Raw genomic sequence first — 19,393 nt, forward strand, 5'->3', positions numbered from 1 at the left:
GGCTCTTAGTATATTTCGCTGTTCAGGCCATCAGTTAATGATAGAGTCTGGAAGAAAATCTGGTCTGACAAGAAATTCTACATTATGTCCATTTTGTGTTACACCTGTAATTGAGACAGAATATCACATGTGTTTGGAATGTCCTTTTTACTATAATCTCAGACATACAATTTTGCCTGTGTTCTATTGTGCTCATCCTTCTTATGATAAACTGGTATTACTTTGCACATCACACGATTCAGGTATTTTAAATCATTTAGCGAAGTTTTTGTTCCTTGCATTCAAACAAGGTAACAATTACCTTAACAAAACTTGTACAACCCATTAAGTGTATGTTTATTGATGTATCTTGTACAGTGCTATGGCGCGCTCCAGATTTTCCACTTTCATGACATGACTCATGTAAATGTATAATGGGCCTGTGGCCCCTTTATTGAATAAACCAATTATTACTTAAGACTCTGGTGTGCATGTTCCACCTTCTGTTTCACACCTAGCAACAAGACTATGAGAGAGCAGGATCACTCGACCCCGATTGTGATTGCTGGAGAAAGGGAGACAACTCTCTATGAGTAAGCATGCTCAGCAGGACATGTCTGTGGTTGTTGGAGAAAGGGAGACAACTCTCTATGAGTAACTATGCTCAGCTTATTAAATTAAATCAAGTCAATGTGTTGGGCGCAAATAGGCCTCTTATTGGCCCAGGTCGCCCTAAAACTATAAAACCAACCAACTATGCTCAGCTTGTGGTGTTCATGGTTGTTCATGTTCTGCAAAAAAAAGTTTAAATGAGCCTTGACTCCATCTAGATTGCCAAGCCAACTGACATGGAACAAAGAAAATCAGTGAGTGAGTGAGTTGGGTTTTAAGCCACATTTAGTAATATTCCAGCAAACACCAGAAATGTGCTTCCCACATTGTATCCTTGTAGGGAATCAAAGGCAAGGTGAACAATGCTTTAACCCCTGGTCTAGTCCAACGCCCCACTAAAAAATCAATATAAGCCAGTATAAAGTAGCAAACATTAAGGTATCAACCACAATTACCAGGTGGACAGTTATACCAGTCATTGTAATGCATATCTCACGTAAATCACCTCCATGTTCCATTGTACCAATAATCATGCAGGTAATACGCAGGAGGTAAATACAACATGCTTACATGTGTGCGTATGAGTTAGTGACTGAGTGTGTGAGTGAGTGGGTATGGCTTGACACCGCTTTTAGCATTATTCCAGCAATATCATGGTGGGGGACACCAGAAATGGACTTCACACATCAAACCTAGGTTTTGGGCATGATGAACAAACACTTTAACCACTAGGTTACCTCATCGCCTCTGTTCACATGAAGCAGACACATGACAAGCAGATCTGATATACATACGCTACAGCCCAGTTTCACAAAACGATCACAGGGCTATGACAGGGGTACGTCCAGGGTATAGTATAGGAGATGTGATCACCTTAGCGCTAAGACCTCTTCGTTGAATGGGGCTCGGGTCATAGTTGAGATCAATATTTGGACATAGTGTCCACTGAAGCAAAGCAATCAAAGCGCGCTATGATAGTCATAAGTCTATGTTAAAATATGGAAGTTACTATCACCTTAGCACTAAGATCACTTGTCAAATGAGGGCCTGGGTCATAACTGACATCCATATTTGGGCACATTTCCCAGTGAAGCAAAGCAATCACAAAACTTCAATATTCATAAGTCTATGTTAAACATGAGGGTTACGATCACTTTTGTGGTACGATCACTTCGTTGAAAGAGGGCTCAGGTCATAGTTGACATCCATATTTGGGCACTGTGTCCAGTGAGGTGAGGTGAAATTGGGTTTTACATCATGCTTGAGAACATTTCGCTCATATGACGACGTGCATGCGTGTGTATGTGTATGTGCAGCTGCTTGTACTAGCCCAGACTGAAGCTGGTTTTATAGTGCTAGCCCACTGAGATACCATACCGCAGTGAAGCATGAATACCCCACTCAGACACATTATACTGACTCCAAGCCGACCAGTCCTTGTTGTACCATTAATGTCGAGCGCCAGGCAGGGACCAACAAGTACCATATTTTAACGTCTTTTGGTATGGCGCGGTCGGGGATCGAACCCGCGACCTTCCGCTCTCCGGGCGCTACACCACAGAGGCGGTCATGTCCAGTGAAGCTAAAGCAAGCATGTCTATGCTGTATCTGTGTCTATATGTACATGCCTTCTCGTGTCTTGTGTTTTGTGAGTGTACAGCATCTTCCTTGCATGTTACATGGTAGGATTAACCATAAAGCAGAATATAATCACTAGGATTATAATGGGGTATAATCACAGACACCAAGTATGCGTGGGCTACATATTGCATATTCATGCATTTGAACTGAACTCTTAAATTTGCTGCTATTTTTTATTATACGTGGCTCATCACTTAAATGTAGATCTTACACAAGTAATATACTACTCAAAACACATTAAGGATCACCCGATTTTGATGTAACTGTAATTAATCTGTTACGGCATAGTAATATGAAAGAATGATCCTTAACTTCGTTTGAGTTGTGAAAATGTCAATTATTACATGACTGAAGTGTATACAGGACTCAAACCAAAGATCCTGTCTCAGCAAAGGGGAATAACTTAGGCCAATTATCTTATCAAAATTGACCCATCCCCATTTTCAGATCCTTGTTTCACTGTTAGTTTAAGATTCAGAGCTGTGGAGTTTCAAATCCACATTTTACCAGGTATGATATCAAATTCATTCAGTTATCCAAATAATAATGAAAGATAATTTTGCAGTCATCAATGCACTTAATTTGTTTATAAACACTCTAAAGTATTTGGATACTGTTTATTATTGATAATATCAGGATATTGTTTCTTTCTTTGTAGCAAGTGAAATGAGGACCACAGGAACATCACCAGTTCATTCAAGGCTGCAGGGGACCAGCTCTATGTCTATATAATGTCCATATAATGTGTGTATAATGTCCATATAATGTCTGTATTATGTCCATATAATGTCTATAGTATGTCCATATAAGGTCTATATTATGTCCATATAAGGTCTATATTATGTCCATATAATGTCTATATTATGTCCATATAAGGTCTATATTATGTCTATATAATGTCTATTTTATATCCATATAATGTCCACATAATATCCATATAATGTCTATATTATGTCAATATAATGTCTATATTATGTCCATATAATGTCTATATTATGTCCATATAATGTCCATATAATGTCTATATTATGTCCATATAATGTCTGTATTATGTAGATATAATGTCGATGTAATGTCCATATAATGTCTATATTATGTCCATATGTCTATATTATGTCCATATGATGTCTATATTATGTCCATATAATGTCTATATAATGTCCATATAAGGTCTATATTATGTCCATATAATGTCTATATTATGTCCATATAATGTCTGTATAATGTCCATATAATGTCTATATTATGTCCATATAATGTCCATATAATGTCTGTATAATGTCCATATAATGTCTATATTATGTCCATAGAATGTCTATATTATGTCCATATAATGTCCACATAATATCCATATAAGGTCTATATTATGTCCATAGAATGTCTATATTATGTCCATATAATGTCCACATAATATCCATATAAGGTCTATATTATATCCATATAATCTCCATGGTTATGGTTTGAATGAAATGATGAAGTAACATAAAAGCATATACATATATATGTTTGAAGCATGTCTAAAATCTCACCCTGTTTCAGGGGATGGTTTTATGTAGCTGAAATGTTGACAACAATAAGAAATACATCCTGGGTAATCTAATCTGATGTTTATTTCACTTGACACACATTCCACCCAACAAAATGGCTTGAGCTGACACAGGGTACTGGTCACTTATTCAGCCTTGTAAGAATGTATATCTCTAATGAAAATGAAATACTGTTGAAAGAAATGGACACAAATTTTAACCAAGAAACTTAATGAATATTTCTGTACTGTTTTGTAAAAAATAACTCCACTGTGTGTCTTCTAAAGAAGTGAGTGAGTGAGTTAAGTTTTATGCTGCACTCATCAATATTCCAGCTATATGGTGGCGGTCTGTAAGTAATCCAGTCTGGACCAGACAATCCAGTGATCAACAGCATGAGCATCGATCTACGCAATTGGGATATGATGACATGTGTCAACCAAGTCAGCGAGCCTGACCACCTGATCCTGTTAGTCGCCTCTTACAACAAGCATGGGCTGCTCAGAAGATCAATTCTAACCCAGATTTTCACGGGGTCTCCTCTAAAAAAGGCACATCTCTGAAATATACAATCATACAATCTCATACAACCGTGAAGATTCAGGTTAGAATTGCAGTCCATGTTTGTCGCAACATATCCCATTTGTGTCGGTCATGCTCACGATGTCACCCACTGGATTGTCTGGTCTAGACTCGATTATTTACAGATCGCCATCATACAGCTGTTATATTGCTGAGTGTGGCATTTTAACACTTGACAAACAAAATACAATCTCATACAAAGAAAGAAAGAAAGAAATAGAAATTCAGATAAGGTATGTTGACTCTTGACAGTGAAATAAGGACGGGGAGTTAAGTACGATTAATTATGATCTCACCTGGCAATCTTAAAAAGGGCTCTCCGTGGGTCAATGTCCGACAGAGGGGGCGCTCCATCAGCCAGCTCAATGGCAGTGATCCCAAGGGACCACACGTCACAGCGGATGTCATAGGAGTATTCAATCTGCTGCTCACAGGCTATAACCTGGATTAAATCATGCAAACCTGATTAATCTGTGGACATGTTCCTGTACACACATTTTAGGGATATGCCTCTAACCATCCAGTTCATAAAATCTCAATTTGATTCAGATATATACCATGGACCTAGTTGCAACCATAAACACATTTCAGGAGTGATGTCACCATCTATCCAATCACCAGCAAGCACAAAATGTTTCTAGCTCATAACTCCATGAATCAAAAGGTTTCATAAATCATAAATCTACATTCACAATCATGGATGACCTCATCTAAACAATCCCACTACACATGTTTTTCTGACTTAAAATTATATTATATATATTTATGAATAGTCTTTCCCTTTGTGCAAATATGAGGAGTTGATTCCATATATAAAAATATGTATTTACAGTTCATTTTATGACAGTATGTACAATTTGAGTTCAGCCATTGCTGCTGCTTGTTTCAGCAACAAAATAACACTGTAGTATCACTGGACATCTATCATGTATCCAAACCAGACTCAAAACAAACAAAAACTTCCAGGTTATATATAATATGGAGATTTAACACACAGGATAATCAAGATGAGGCAGTCAGGTGTATCAGGGGTGGAAATAACTTTAAAATTGCTAGTATACTCCGGTACAGTGGCACATGTAAAATCACTTGCCCTGATCAATTTTTCCACTATACCGTCCGTTTTCTTGTTGATTTTTTAAATAAACAACATAATTAATATTGGAAAGTCAACTGGACACCGGTACAGTGTGATATACAAATTTGCTTGCCCGACAGAAAAAAAACACTGGACTCGGGCGTCGGACAATGGGTTATTTCCACCCCTGTGTATGTAACACACAGATCCACTGGACAACCTTGCTATGGAAGTTATTAATCTGATGCTGCCCTAGACATCACTGAGTCACCCGTGGGGATTTCAGGTGAGGAGTGAAGTCCCCAGCAACCCATGCTTGTCGTAGGAGGCAACTGAATGGATGGACTGTGAGACTCAGCTTCTCTGTTGACTGCATGTCACCATATCTCAGATGTGTTTGCTCATGAAAAAAATTGTCAAACTAATTGTACATACAACACTGGATATCAACAGCAAATAATCACTTGCAGCGTCATTATTTTACACACACAGAAACCTCCCACTGATAGCAAGGAGATACCTACCTCAGGGGCCATCCAGTACGGAGTTCCAACGTGGGTTTTCCGTCGCCCTAGAGCTCGATCGAGATGACCGGACACACCTACACACATTAACAAATTTCAAAGATAGTTCACTAATTCTCAAGCTGCAGTATATCAGCCTCAGATTCTTCATTCACCAAGCCATACTTTAATTCTAACAATAGAACAACTCAATTAAACATGACACTGCTTGAACAAAAATAACCCAAAATAAAATTTTCAATTACTGGTAGTTATCATGCGTAAATAGCAATGTCAGTTTGAAAGTATGTACATGTTACAAACAAACAGTCATAAAGGCAATGTGTGTTACCATAGCAATTGGTAACAAAGGGTTATAGCCTACACAACCTTGGGGACCTGAGATGGAGCTTTGAACATCTTCTTGGTATGTCTTGATTTATACATATACCACCCCTAAAACTCAGGATTACACACAAAGAGTAAGTTACAGATTAATGGGAGGTTTTAAATTTCAGTTTTGATAACCTCAACAAGCCACGGCTCAGTACACCTAGTTCAAGAGATGTAATTTGTGATAATTTTCTATAAATTTATAATGTTACACTGCACATCTCCCAAAGATATGAGGCTGATCCCTGAGTTACAAAACAATCCATTCTAGTTTGTTCCACTAATTGGTTGAACAAAATTCAAAGGTTCAAAATATGTAAATTGATGGAACTCTTTCACAAATTAGAAAAATGGAACCAAACTGCACCTCTCCTTTAGATGAAAAAACTGTTTTCCAAATTATGAAAACGTTTTGACCAATACTTTCCAAGCAATTGTCTAAACAATCTTTTACAAGTTCAAAATTCTTCAAAAAATTAAAATATCATAATCAAAATGCACTTCAGACAAAGAATGTTGTCATCAAATTTGAATACAATCAAACCAAAAATGTCTTTGGATGGACAGATCAGTCAGTTGTGGCCCATTAATAATGAAAACCGGTAAGAAAATCAAAACATCTGGCAGTGTATCATGTGTCCATACCAAAGTCCACTAGTTTGATCTCCCCGGACTCCGTGATGAGGATGTTGTGACCTTTGATGTCTCTGTGCATGACGTTGTTGCGGTGGAGATAGTTCAGAGCCTGCAGGGGATATTCAGAATTGTGAGGAACTAGAACCCAAATACAAGCTTCTATGCCAAATCAGAACACACACAAATCAAATCAGAGGAAACACACAAACATGTCAAATCTGAATAACACACATGTCAAATCAAAATAACACACATGTCAAATCAGAATAACACACATGTCAAATCTGAATAACACACATGTCAAATGTCAAATCTGAATAACACACATGATGACGGAATGTACAAATCCCGATCCTTTGTGTCAATCATAGAACAAACACACAGGATGAATATATGAAGAGATCCCTATCTTCAGCCTCAAAGTACAAAAGTTCGAAGGATGAGGAAATGAACCGATGCCTACCTTCAGTGTCTCCCTGAGTATGTGGCCTATGAGACCTTCTTCCAGTCTCTTATTGTCCTTGATAAGAGCCCGGCTCAAGTCTGTTACAGTTCCACCACCACACATCTGTAAACACAAGTGTCAACTCTTCAGATCACGGAGGACTAAAAGGATATACCTCAAATATGTCTACATGTAACTTTTCTTTTTTCAGACAAAACAGCAATAAAGAATCAACAGAACCGAAGTTAGTAATGATAACCCATTCTTCTTGAGCTGAAGTGAACATGGAGAAATTGATGATCTGATTATCTGCAAGCCACTTCTTCTGGAGCTGCCTTTCACCCTACATGTCTGCAAACCTGTGAAGATCCAGGTTAGAATTGATCTTCAGTAACCAATGCTTGTCATAAGAGACGACTAATGGGATCAGGTGGCAAGACTCACTGACTTGCTTGACACATGTCATTGTATGCCAATTGCGTAGATCGATGCTCATGATGTTGATCACTGGATTGTCTAGCCCAGACAGGATTATGGACATATAGCTGGTATATTGCTGAGTTTGGTGCTAAACAACAAACTAACCAACCTACATGTCTGCAAGCTCGGACAAAGTGTTGACACCTACCTCCATCACAAGCCATATCTGGTCCTCAGAGCTTCCATCCCGCTTGAGATACATCCCGAAGAAATCCGGGATGTTGGGATGTGAACTGAGGTCTCGGAGGACCTGGAACTCCTCCTCCACCTCCTCCAGGACCTCATGGATGGACTCCATCACCTTCGCCGCAGCCTTGACACCTGAAGGAAAACCAAACACTGTTAGTTGTATTTGATTACATGAGATGAGGGCTAGTTTTAATTGTATTCAATCTGTAGAATAAAGCAATATTCCAGCATTAGAAAATAGGCTAGACCAATGTATTTTATAATTTTTATTATAAACTACAATAACTTTCAACATAAAAGAAGTGAACATGTTGTATTTGATTAAACCATGCTTTTGAAAACTATTTAAGGATTATTCTTCGGAAAATTAACCTTGAATCAACCCTGACCATAATTTCTTTCATGACTTCAGTGAATTAGTCCAGTGGTTAAAGTGTTCATTCGTTATGCCAAAAATTCCAGATTCAATAACCCACATGTGTACAATGTGTGAAGCTCATTTCTGGTGTCCCCACCATCTTAATGCTGAAATATTGCTAAAAGCAGCTGAAAAACTTACTCTCTCATCAGTTTGCATCCTGCTTCTTGGCACATCAATAAAAGAAGACAATATATTGGTCGAACCTAAACATAATCCACTAAATACACCTACAATGAAGATCACCTTGAGATGCTGTACTTTGAGTTCAGTTAACAAAATGCCATCAGAAGAATCAAGTTATGTGTTGGCACGTAGCTGAATCTCTTTATTTAGAATTTATCTACAACTGAGACAAATCTTTCTTTCTAAATATACTGAACCACAAAAGAAACGTCGCTTTTCAAAACCAAATGCAAGATTTTGTTCTTACAAAATGGTGTTTTTATTATGATTGTATCGTTTTGTTAACAAGTTTTCAATCCAAATTGACAGTTATTACCAACATCAGTGTGTTTTCTGATGAAAAAGCATTTCGACCAAACGCACCTAAAAAGGTAAAAGGTTCTGTATGATATTCGTGAAAATGAAAATGCACGCGCATATCGTGACAACCATACCAATGAAAGCGACTCCCAAACTCGCCTGAAATCATTTTTGTTTTGACACAATCGTCACGGCACAAATTACGAGAGATCAGAGGAACCAAGTCTTTGGATGATTGCAAGTTTGCCAGACTGACAATCATTTTAATGTTCATGTTTGGACAACTTCCGACTGCAGGAGTGGTATCGGGTCACTAACAGCATCCAAGACCGTCCACGCAGTGGGCGACCTTCAGTAACATCACAATGTCAAGACCGACAGATTGTGTGCCACCATCTGCTAGGTCGCTTCCCCAGAGCGACTGAAAGAGCATGCCAGACCATTGGGACTCACAACAGACCCATCAGTGCCGATACAGTGCGTCGGCGTTTGCACGGAAGAAACCTCTGCTGTCACAGACCATATCGTAGTCCTGTCCTCACCGCTCATCACCGCCAAAACCGACTGCAATGGGCAACTCAGCATCGGAATTGGCGTTATCGACAATGGAGAACTGTGTTTTTCTCATGAAAGCCGATATTGTGTTTCGACAGTCGATGGCAAAGTGAGAGTAAGGTGAAGGCGTGGGGAACTGTTTTCCAGTGAGTGTATTGTTGAAAGAGACTCGTGGGGTGGTCCAAGCATCATGGTGTAGGGGGCAATTGGTCTGAACCAGATAGCTGGCACCGTGGTGTTCCAGAATCTCGGTCCAGGATGAGGAAATGACGTGACAGTTGCTCGCTATATTGACCAAGTCATAAAACCCCACATTGTACCACATTTTGGACGTTACAGAAATCACATCTTCCAGCAAGACAGCGCTCATGCCCACACTGCCAGAGTAACAATGGACTTCCTAAAACAACATGGCATCCAAACTCTACAATAGCCTGCACTCAGTCTTGATTTGAGTCCAATAGAACACCTTTGGGATGAGAGTCAAAGAAGACTGAATGACCGCCACCCAAGGCCGACAACTGCTCCTGGACCCTAAGTGCCTATGGCCTTCATCAACCGGCTAATTCATTCCATGTACAGACGATGCAACGCTTTCATCGATGCTTATAGAGGCCACACACAATACTGACTTTGGGGTATCTTAATGGTACCATTTTTGGTGATTTTGTTTGTGTGAACTCTAAATGTGATTCCCAAAAATGTGTTAACCATAATTGTCAAGTTTGAATTCAATCCTGCGTTTTGATTGTTCATTAGAGTGAACTAAAGTGTGTGCTTTAAGAAACCGCTATCAGTGCGACATTTCTTTTGTGGTTCAGTATACATGTATATCACTTTGATGTTCATGCAGGTTTTCAAACTCATATATCATTTCCAGACTTTCCTGTCAAACTGACTGATTAAGTATTACAGAGTTAAAAATTATAAAAACATATCATAAACGCTTGTCATAACGGCGACCAACACGATTGGGTGGTAAGGATTACTAACTTGGTTGACACATGTTATCACATCCCAACTGTGTGGATCAATGGTGATGATGCCAATCACTAGATTGTCTGGTCCAAACTTGATTATTTACAGACCACCGCCATATACCTGTAATAATGCTGAGTGCAGTTTGTAACAACCAACAAATGCTCATGATGTTGATCATTGGATTTTCTGGTCCAGACTTGACTAACGTCTTAAATCTGGGATATTGCTGAGTGAGATGTTAGACAACAAACAAACAAAACACAACAAAGTGGTCCTTACTTGTCTTCTTGTTCTTGGCCATGTACACCTCTCCATATGTTCCCTCCCCGATCAGGTCCTCCAGCTCCCATTCCTCCGCCGGGTCCGGGAGCTCGGAGAAGTTGATAATCTGGCTGTATTGTGTGTACATCTTCAGCATTGTCGCGGCCTCATAGCCACCTGCAACAAGAGTAAGTGAGTGAGTATGGTTTTATGCCGCTTTTAGCAATATTCCAGCAATATCACGGCGGGGGACACCAGAAATGGGCTTCACACATTGTACCCATGTGGGGAATCGAACCCGGGTCTTCAGCGTGACGAGCGCACGCTTTAACCACTAGGCTACCCCACCAACCACCTGCAACAAGAGCACAGACTGGTCACTACACATCCAAACATGTATTTGGGGCTTTAACTGAACATATCCATGATGTACAATACATGTACACCATTACGAAAAGATCTAAAAGAAAACTAAAAAGAATTATCATATTGTAAGACAACTGCTGTTATCTTGAGGCCCTGTATTCTCCGATCATAATCAAAGTCATCATTTGGGTTAATGGGAGGCCTCTGCAAAATTTCATTGAACAAACTTGAACACTCTGATAAAATTTAACATATGTTACATTTGGGATTACACTTTCTTAGTAAAGTACAGATTCTAGTACTTTTTGGGTTGAGTCCCATCCGGGATTCGAACCCACATCCTCAGAGTCAGGCACCTAATTGTCAGCACATAAAGTCAGACGCCTAGACCGCTCAGCCACAGCGGCTTCCACAAAAATGGAAGTCGGACAACTGGTAGTCTAGACTGCGGACTTTGTGTACCCCTCTGATAAGTGTTAATTGGCACGGCTCCCACGGCCGAAAGCTATGAAATCCACAATGCCATTTTAGAAAGTGATCAAATGTAACATATGTTATATTGGGGATTACACTTTCTTAGTAAAGTACAGATTCTAGTACATTTTGGTTGTGTCCCATCAGGGATTCAAACCCACACCCTCAGAGTCAGGCACCTAATCGCCAGCACATAAAGTCAGACGCCTAGACCACTCAGCCACAGCGGCTTCCACAAAAATGGAAGTCGGGCAACTGGTAGTCTAGACTGCGGACTTTGTGTACCCCTCTGAAGTGTTAATTGGCACGGCTCCCACGGCTTTACTAAGAAAGTGTAATCTCAAATATAACATATGTTACATTTGATCACTTTCTAAAATGGCATTGTGTATCTGATAAAATTCGACTTACAAGATGTAATATCATTATAATCCTAAATGTGACCTTGACGTTAAACAAGCATAAGAAATAAGTCAAGATGAGCATGATTGACATCAAAGTGCCCAAAACCTGCACTTGCATGTGTGCCTCATTAATGACATTTAGCAATATTTAGCTAAATGGTGTTATGGGCTGCGTTACCGTTTTGTTCCAATTTCTAACCTCTCCATTGTTTTGATTTTGTCCACCATCTAATTCCCGCGCTTGAATTCACTTCCGCTTACGTCACCAACTTGCCTCACGTGCAGCTAAGCTTAGAGCCACGCAATATCCGCCGGCATTACGTCACGTTTTTTTAATAGCACTTCACATGCTCCGGCTAACTGCTGTATAAAAAGTCTGTTTTTTTCACTGCTCTACAAAAGTCTGCCCCTCCTATTTCATTCGAAATGCCTCCAAAGTGCAAATCAGCCCTAAACCACCGTCTCATGTCGGGGAGAGCGAAAGCTGCTCGTTTGAGCGCGTCTCGGGATCAGCGAGGTGACAACACCCCCAGGGTGCCGCTGACGGTCAGCACAGAGCCAGCTCCAGGGACCAGCCGGGAAGACACAGAGACAGGTAGGTCGCTTGCTAATGCTGCTAATAGTATAATCATTCAGCCGGGTGTGTTACTCCCTGATGTTTCACCTCCCTCCCCACTCGCTCCATATCCCGCACATACCAGCAGCTTCATGTGCAAATCGAGCACCTTGGCTCCCATGTTAGAGCGTCTATACGGGGAAAAATACATAGGGGGGAATCGTAGACCTGCGCCAATTGCTGCCACCCCAAAAAGATGTGTCAAAGGAAGCTGTTAATTTTTCTATGGAGCTGGACAGCTCCGGACAGGTGGTGTTTAGGCCTAAGCAGTAACCCTCACGGCCACTGACCATAGGCCAGTGGACGTCAGCTTTCAATACCTTTATAAGTATTTATATTGAAAAGCACCAGGATACGAACATTGTGCAGCATTTGCTTGCATACATGGAGACAGTGCGAGGGGCAGCCGCACGCTTCGGGGGGGAATGGTGGGCACAGTACGACATTCAGTTCAGACAACGTATGGAGCGTAACCCTTCACGGCCTTGGGGCACCATTGACGGTCAGCTGTGGCTTGAGTTAATGCTCCCCAACCAGCGTCAATCCCTGCTATCTGCCAACAGACTCCCTAGCAATAGCCATAACCAGCATGCCTACACTGCTGCACCCGTATGTTGGGATCTCAACAAGCAGGGTTGCAGAAGGCAAAACTGCAACTATGTGCACAAGTGCCAGTCATGCTACAGCAGAGGGCACGGAGCCAGTATCTGCTTTCAGCATAAAGGCTCTAGGCCCAAACATGGCACATTTCCAGCGCATGCCAACAATAACCCCATCAGCAACACCCGCCAATCTTGAACTAGCACCCTTACCAATCAAAGTCTGCAACCTCACCCCATGGCTAATTTCTTATCACCACATTAATGCAAATGACAGTACTATACTTCAGGAAGGTTTTAACCAAGGCTTCAGTTTACAATATACAGGCCCACCCGGTCCACGAGATGCAAAAAATTTATCATCTGCTAACGCTAATCCGCATATCATCTTGCCAGGACCACTAACATATCTACACAAATCCCAACACTGACACGGGTCATTCAAAGTCAATTGTTTTTCATCTCTGGCAAAATGGTGGCACATGAACCAAGCTGTGTTCACCTACTTTACCCAGGTTAAAGGCTTCTTGAGTAATCACAAGAACCCCTTATGATCCTGACCTCCACAGTGGCCCTGACCCAACAGTGATATGAACGTCAAAAACCCTAACAAAGGTGTTACAGGAAATACATACTAAATATAATACCTCTGTGACATCTTGATCAGTAATACAAAATTCAAAAGCCAGGTAGCAGTGGCCTTTTAGGAAAATTGCAAAAAAGCCATAAAACAACACTAAAACATGTATCGAGGAGGCTTGTGCCATTTATCTCTGCATATAAATCGACCCCACGTATATGGTGACCCCCTTGTACAAGTTTTCAAAATCGACACTAATTTATATACCCCGTCCCTGATCAAAGCACATCATCAGAACTTATATCATCTCTACATTGTTAATATAAACATGTTTGTGCCACAACATTTTCTTATATATGCTTGGCCACATAGAACTTGAGCACCTGGTGCCACTTTGTGGTGGTAAAAAATTCTTTTCATTTAATTTCTGAAGTAAGTTCTATGAAGACAGTCTATTTCCTGTAACTTCATCACTAATTATCTATGTTTCAGTTTACTAGGCTGAGTTTGGTCGAATTGTAAGGTGTTTATTCAACAGATGGACACCAGCTGACATCAACAGTTGGGAAAATGTCTTCTACCCACGGATTCTAGGTAGAAAAACTCACCTTAAACGCATCAATATACAGCAATCCTTGACATGAAATACACCCATCACACAGTTACTGTCTGCTAATACACGAACCATGTAACTTAAACATTCTACTGCAACCATCTGTCGCCATGTAGAAAGCCATTACGTTGGGATTTATTTCAATTTCATTGACAGGAGGTGATGTTCCAATATCCAAGCTTTTCCATCTGTGTCCAATTTAGATGCCATATGGTAGACCAATTTGAAAGTACTTCAAATTTAATTATATCATAGCTAAAAGTTAAAAAGTTTATATGCATAGCAACTCAAAGGAATGATTTTCATGATTGTTGGATAACCATCAAATCATGCAGTGTATGGTCATTGTAAAGCAATCTTGTTTCTATAAGTGATCTTAGAATTCAAAAACTCTCAAGGAATACTGGTATTCATGATGTGATAAAATGATGTTTTATTTATGAATACAAGAACAAAAATAAAACATATTTAATATTCTACACATTAAATGGGCTGTTTTCCATTTCTGGTTTTGGTCAAGATTAGGGCTGAGCAATATAACCGGTTTACCGGTATTTACCGGTTCAAACATGAAAAGGATACGTATATTGCGATACGCTGATCGAAAACCGTTATTTTTACTTTCATTCGGAAAACTTTGTAACACTCGGAAATCTTGGGATGTTTCCTTGTTTAATTTGTGCCAAATATTATTTACATGTATATTTTGTCATGATTGAAAGTGTTTAATAAAGCTTAATCAGGCATAGTCATTTTGTTGTGTTCATGCTTTATAAATCAAGCATTAAAAAAATTCTCTGCAATACCCACCCCTAGTCAAGCAAAGTGCTTGATAGAGAGCCAGGTTTTCGTCAGTTGATATTTTCAAGATACGGATACAGAGCTAAGCCTGAAATCGTCTCTGTGATTTAGTAGTAATAAATGACTGACTTGAATCAAGAGAGCCAGGCTTTCGTCAGTTGATATTTTCAAGTTTGATTTAAGTCAGTCATTTATTACTACTAAATCACAGAGACGATTTCAGGCTTAGCTCTGTATCCGTATCTTGAAAATATCAACTGACGAAAGCCTGGCTCTCTATCAAGCACTTTGCTCATATGAACACTCCTTAACCTCATAATTTCAAGCATCCCAAAGACAACATTTGCAAAGACTACACCTTCCTACTGTAACTACATACAGCTTATAATAATCTTACCACAATAATAGCTACATAAAAGCTAACGGAGCAGAGGATTTTCATAATGGAATGGGTTTGTCCAACATTTGAATGAAGGTCATGGAGAGTACACAAACAATCTCCTTAGAAAGTAGACCTGACAATACACTCTGACACATTTTTATGATCGAGTGAGTGAGTGAGTGAGTGAGTGAGTGCAAGTCTTAGACATTTACCCCTTTGGCCAAACCTACAGAAAGTATACTATATATATATATCTCCTCATATATATCTCCTCAAAAAGTATACTTGACAATACACTCTAACACACTTGAGTGAGTGAGTGAGTGAGTGAGTGAGTGAGCAAGTGAGTGAGTGAGTGCAAGTCTTAGACATTTACCCCTTTGGCCAAACCTACAGAAAGTATACTATATATATATATCTCCTCATATATATCTCCTCAAAAAGTATACTTGACAATACACTCTAACACACTTGAGTGAGTGAGTGAGTGAGTGAGTGAGTGAGCAAGTGAGTGAGCAAGTGAGTGAGTGAGAGTGAGTGAGTGAGTGAGTGAGTGAGTGAGTGAGTAGCGCAAGTCTTAGACATTTACCCCTTTGGCCAAACCTACAGAAAGTATACTATATATATATCTCCTCATATATATCTCCTCAGAAAGTATACCTAACAATACACTCTAACACACTTGGGTGAGTGAGTGAGTGAGTGAGTGAGTGAGAGTCAGTGAGTGAGTGAGCGCAATTCTTAGGCATTTACCCTTTTTGTCAAACCTACAGAAAGTATACTATATATATATCTCCTCATATATATCTCCTCAGAAAGTATACCTGACAATACACTCTGACACACTTTTATGAGTGAGTGAGTGAGTGAGAGCAAGTCTTAGACATTTACCCTTTTGGGTATGGGCCACAAATCTGGAAGCATACTCAAGGTGATCTAGGACTCAAACCCAAGCGACAACTCAGCTGACTGGGCCACCAGTGTCACCTACCAGCAGACTTCCAACAGCAGTGCATGAATTTTACAAGAAAATTGGTTTGTACACCATGACACCAAACGTCAAAAGCATAACATTCGGTTCAGAAACCCTACATTACAACCCCCTGATCCACTTTTATGATTCCATTGTTAGCAGACTGCAAATCATGCATACTCACGATACTGAATATTGATTGGCCCAATCACCCTCAATAAATATATATGAAATCAATCAAATCAACACCAAATCAAAAAGGAACAAAAATCACAAAAATAGAATTCAATTAAATCAGTGAAGGACGCTAACTGATGGGATAATATGGTCTGCCGTGAAATACATCAAATGAATGGTAATCAATTTCAATTTCACAGAAATATACGACAGTAAACTGTTTTACTGACGACAACTTGATATACAAAGTCACACCAAAACAACAAATCAGTCTGCGTTATACAGGAATACATGGCTTGAAGAGGGCGCTCAAATCGTTCCCGACTGACAGCCCATTATAACAAATCAATACCTATATGATCCTGTGTGTGCACATTGGTAAAGCACTTCCATTGATCGTGCTAGGCCCTCACATGACTTAATGATATTAGTGGCTGAGTCCCGAAATAAGTACATCCCTCACATTGGCAGGGCAGCTATTTAATAGCAGATGTGCACGCTCCTCTACTTTGGGGATTTCGGATGCTCGTCAACAAATACTTAGATGTTCATAAATGAAGCTAATGATCATTTTCTTTCCAAATTACTGTCAGGAGTTAAGAATGTATGACATTGAGGCTGATGACATTTTATAGAAAAAGATTGTAATAACACAACACAGCAAGCATTTGTTATGTGGGTAAATATATTAATTTGTAGATATTTTATGTTTTTTTTAATTTTCCACTTTAGATAGTGGTGGTGTACAATTCTTATTGGCATAGTGACTTGTCTTATGCATCACTGTAAAACATAATCCGTGTTCATTTTTGTTTTGGTCAGGGAAGGTCATGTTTCACATCCCATCTTTTTGTATCTTGGTTCTAACTATGGCCGGGGTGGTGGGGTAGCTGGGGAGGTGGGGTAAAGCGTTGGCTCGTCACGCCGAAGACCCGGGTTCGAATCCCCACAAGGGTACAATGTGTAAAGCTCATTACTGGTGTTCCCCGCCGTGATGTTGCTGGAATATTGCTAAAAGCGGCAAAAGCGGCGTAAAACCAAACTCAGTCAGTCTAACCATGGCCACTGAATAAACCACATGTTGTTGAGAGATTCATGTTATTCATGGGTGCATGTTTTTAATTTTGTATAGCGGTGAGGTCAACATCAAATATGTCTGTGTATCTGTCCGTGTATCTGTCCCTCTATCTGTCCGCCAATCCATCTGTATGGAGAATGGTAACAGGAGGCTATTGACCTCAAGACTAACTCTTCATTGAAGGGGCAGTAGGACTGATTAACAGTGGAAGCAATCACCTGTCACTCTGATGAACCCCCTTGAATGCAACATGTGAACCAATGGTGTCCCATCAGAATATTGATGGAATATTGCATAAAAACACAGTCACTCAACCAATAAACTCACTAGCACAGTTACCAAAAAGATGGGAAGGGTCTTATGAAATACAATGGATTTCTCATTATCAACCATGCACTTTTTTCTGACTTGTTCTGTGGATTTGTGTCAAAATTATTGGCAATGTGAAGAAGAAATAACAAATGGTGTTTTAAGATGCATATGGAAGCATGCAATCTATTGTTGTCAGTCTCCTTTGAAAATGTAGTTCAGGATTTTAGAGGCATTATTTCACACCACACTTGTCCAAAAATAGATGATGCATTTCTCTCAATAATACTAAGTATCCCCTCTCAGGGATACTACCACATAATTTATTCCCAAAACAAATTATGTATTTAGATGACAATATTAAACTAAAAAGTTCAATTGAATTAATGCAACGTTGCATTAAATCGACTCTCACGCCCTCTACCGGCCAAACATTATTTCAACCCCATGGAGTTATGTCCCTTGGAGCACTCTTTACGAATATCCTATAACACAACTTGTGATTGAAACCAGTTCAGCAAACACTGACAACATCACGTGCAACAGTTTTCGATGTACAGAGCAATTGTTTACATTCCATATATGGCAAGTGGTCTCTGTTTGCACTATGTTCGCCTCAAAGTTTCAATTATCGATTTCAGACAAGTCGTAAGGGATAATTAGTCTTTTATAGCATCAATAAGGAAGCTAAGGTAAGTGCATATGCCTCAATCTATATAATATAGGCAACATGTCGAAAATGTGTCACATTGTGCATTTAAAGGAGAAAATTCAAACAAGTTGTCTTATAATCAACATATTTTCAAAGCAATATCATGATTTCATATTCTATTGACTTCATACTGATCAGTTCTTTGAACAATTTCTCTCAGTATGCGTTAGTGGGGTAACCTATTTAACATGTGCAATGCTCTGAACATATCAGGACAGTAAGGTAGCCCAGTGCTTAAAGTGTCCCCTCGTCAAGCTGAATACCCGGGTTTGATTCCCCACATGGGTACAATGTGTGAAGCCCATTTCTGGTGTCCCCTGTCGTGATATTGTCGGAATATTGCTAAAAGCGGCATAAAACCATACTCACTCTACATGTCATTTGCATCTTTACACATTAGCCTAACAAATCTGGACAAGACTTCAAGGGGGAACAGCAATATTCCAGCCATGGCAGCCAATAAATAACCAAGTCTTGTTTGCAAACTAGAGGCCGAAAGCATGAACATGATCTCCTTTCAATCACCTCACAAAGCTTGTCCATC

The 19,393-nt window shown here is 39.7% G+C and overlaps 1 protein-coding gene across 1 annotated transcript in view; it reads right to left on the minus strand.

Annotated features, from left to right (window-relative positions):
• The window catches only part of LOC124254747 (myosin-IIIa-like), a 128,306-nt gene that overhangs the window by 32,975 nt on the left and 75,938 nt on the right, over positions 1-19,393 (minus strand). The window contains 6 exon segments of the mRNA XM_046688589.1: positions 4,637-4,782; positions 5,943-6,019; positions 6,960-7,059; positions 7,414-7,518; positions 8,024-8,196; positions 10,784-10,942. Coding sequence (XP_046544545.1) covers positions 4,637-4,782; positions 5,943-6,019; positions 6,960-7,059; positions 7,414-7,518; positions 8,024-8,196; positions 10,784-10,942 — 760 coding nt within the window.

Source organism: Haliotis rubra, unplaced genomic scaffold, assembly GCF_003918875.1.
Source record: "Haliotis rubra isolate DU_JTF1 unplaced genomic scaffold, ASM391887v1 Scf580, whole genome shotgun sequence".
NCBI classification, from domain to species: domain Eukaryota; kingdom Metazoa; phylum Mollusca; class Gastropoda; order Lepetellida; family Haliotidae; genus Haliotis; species Haliotis rubra.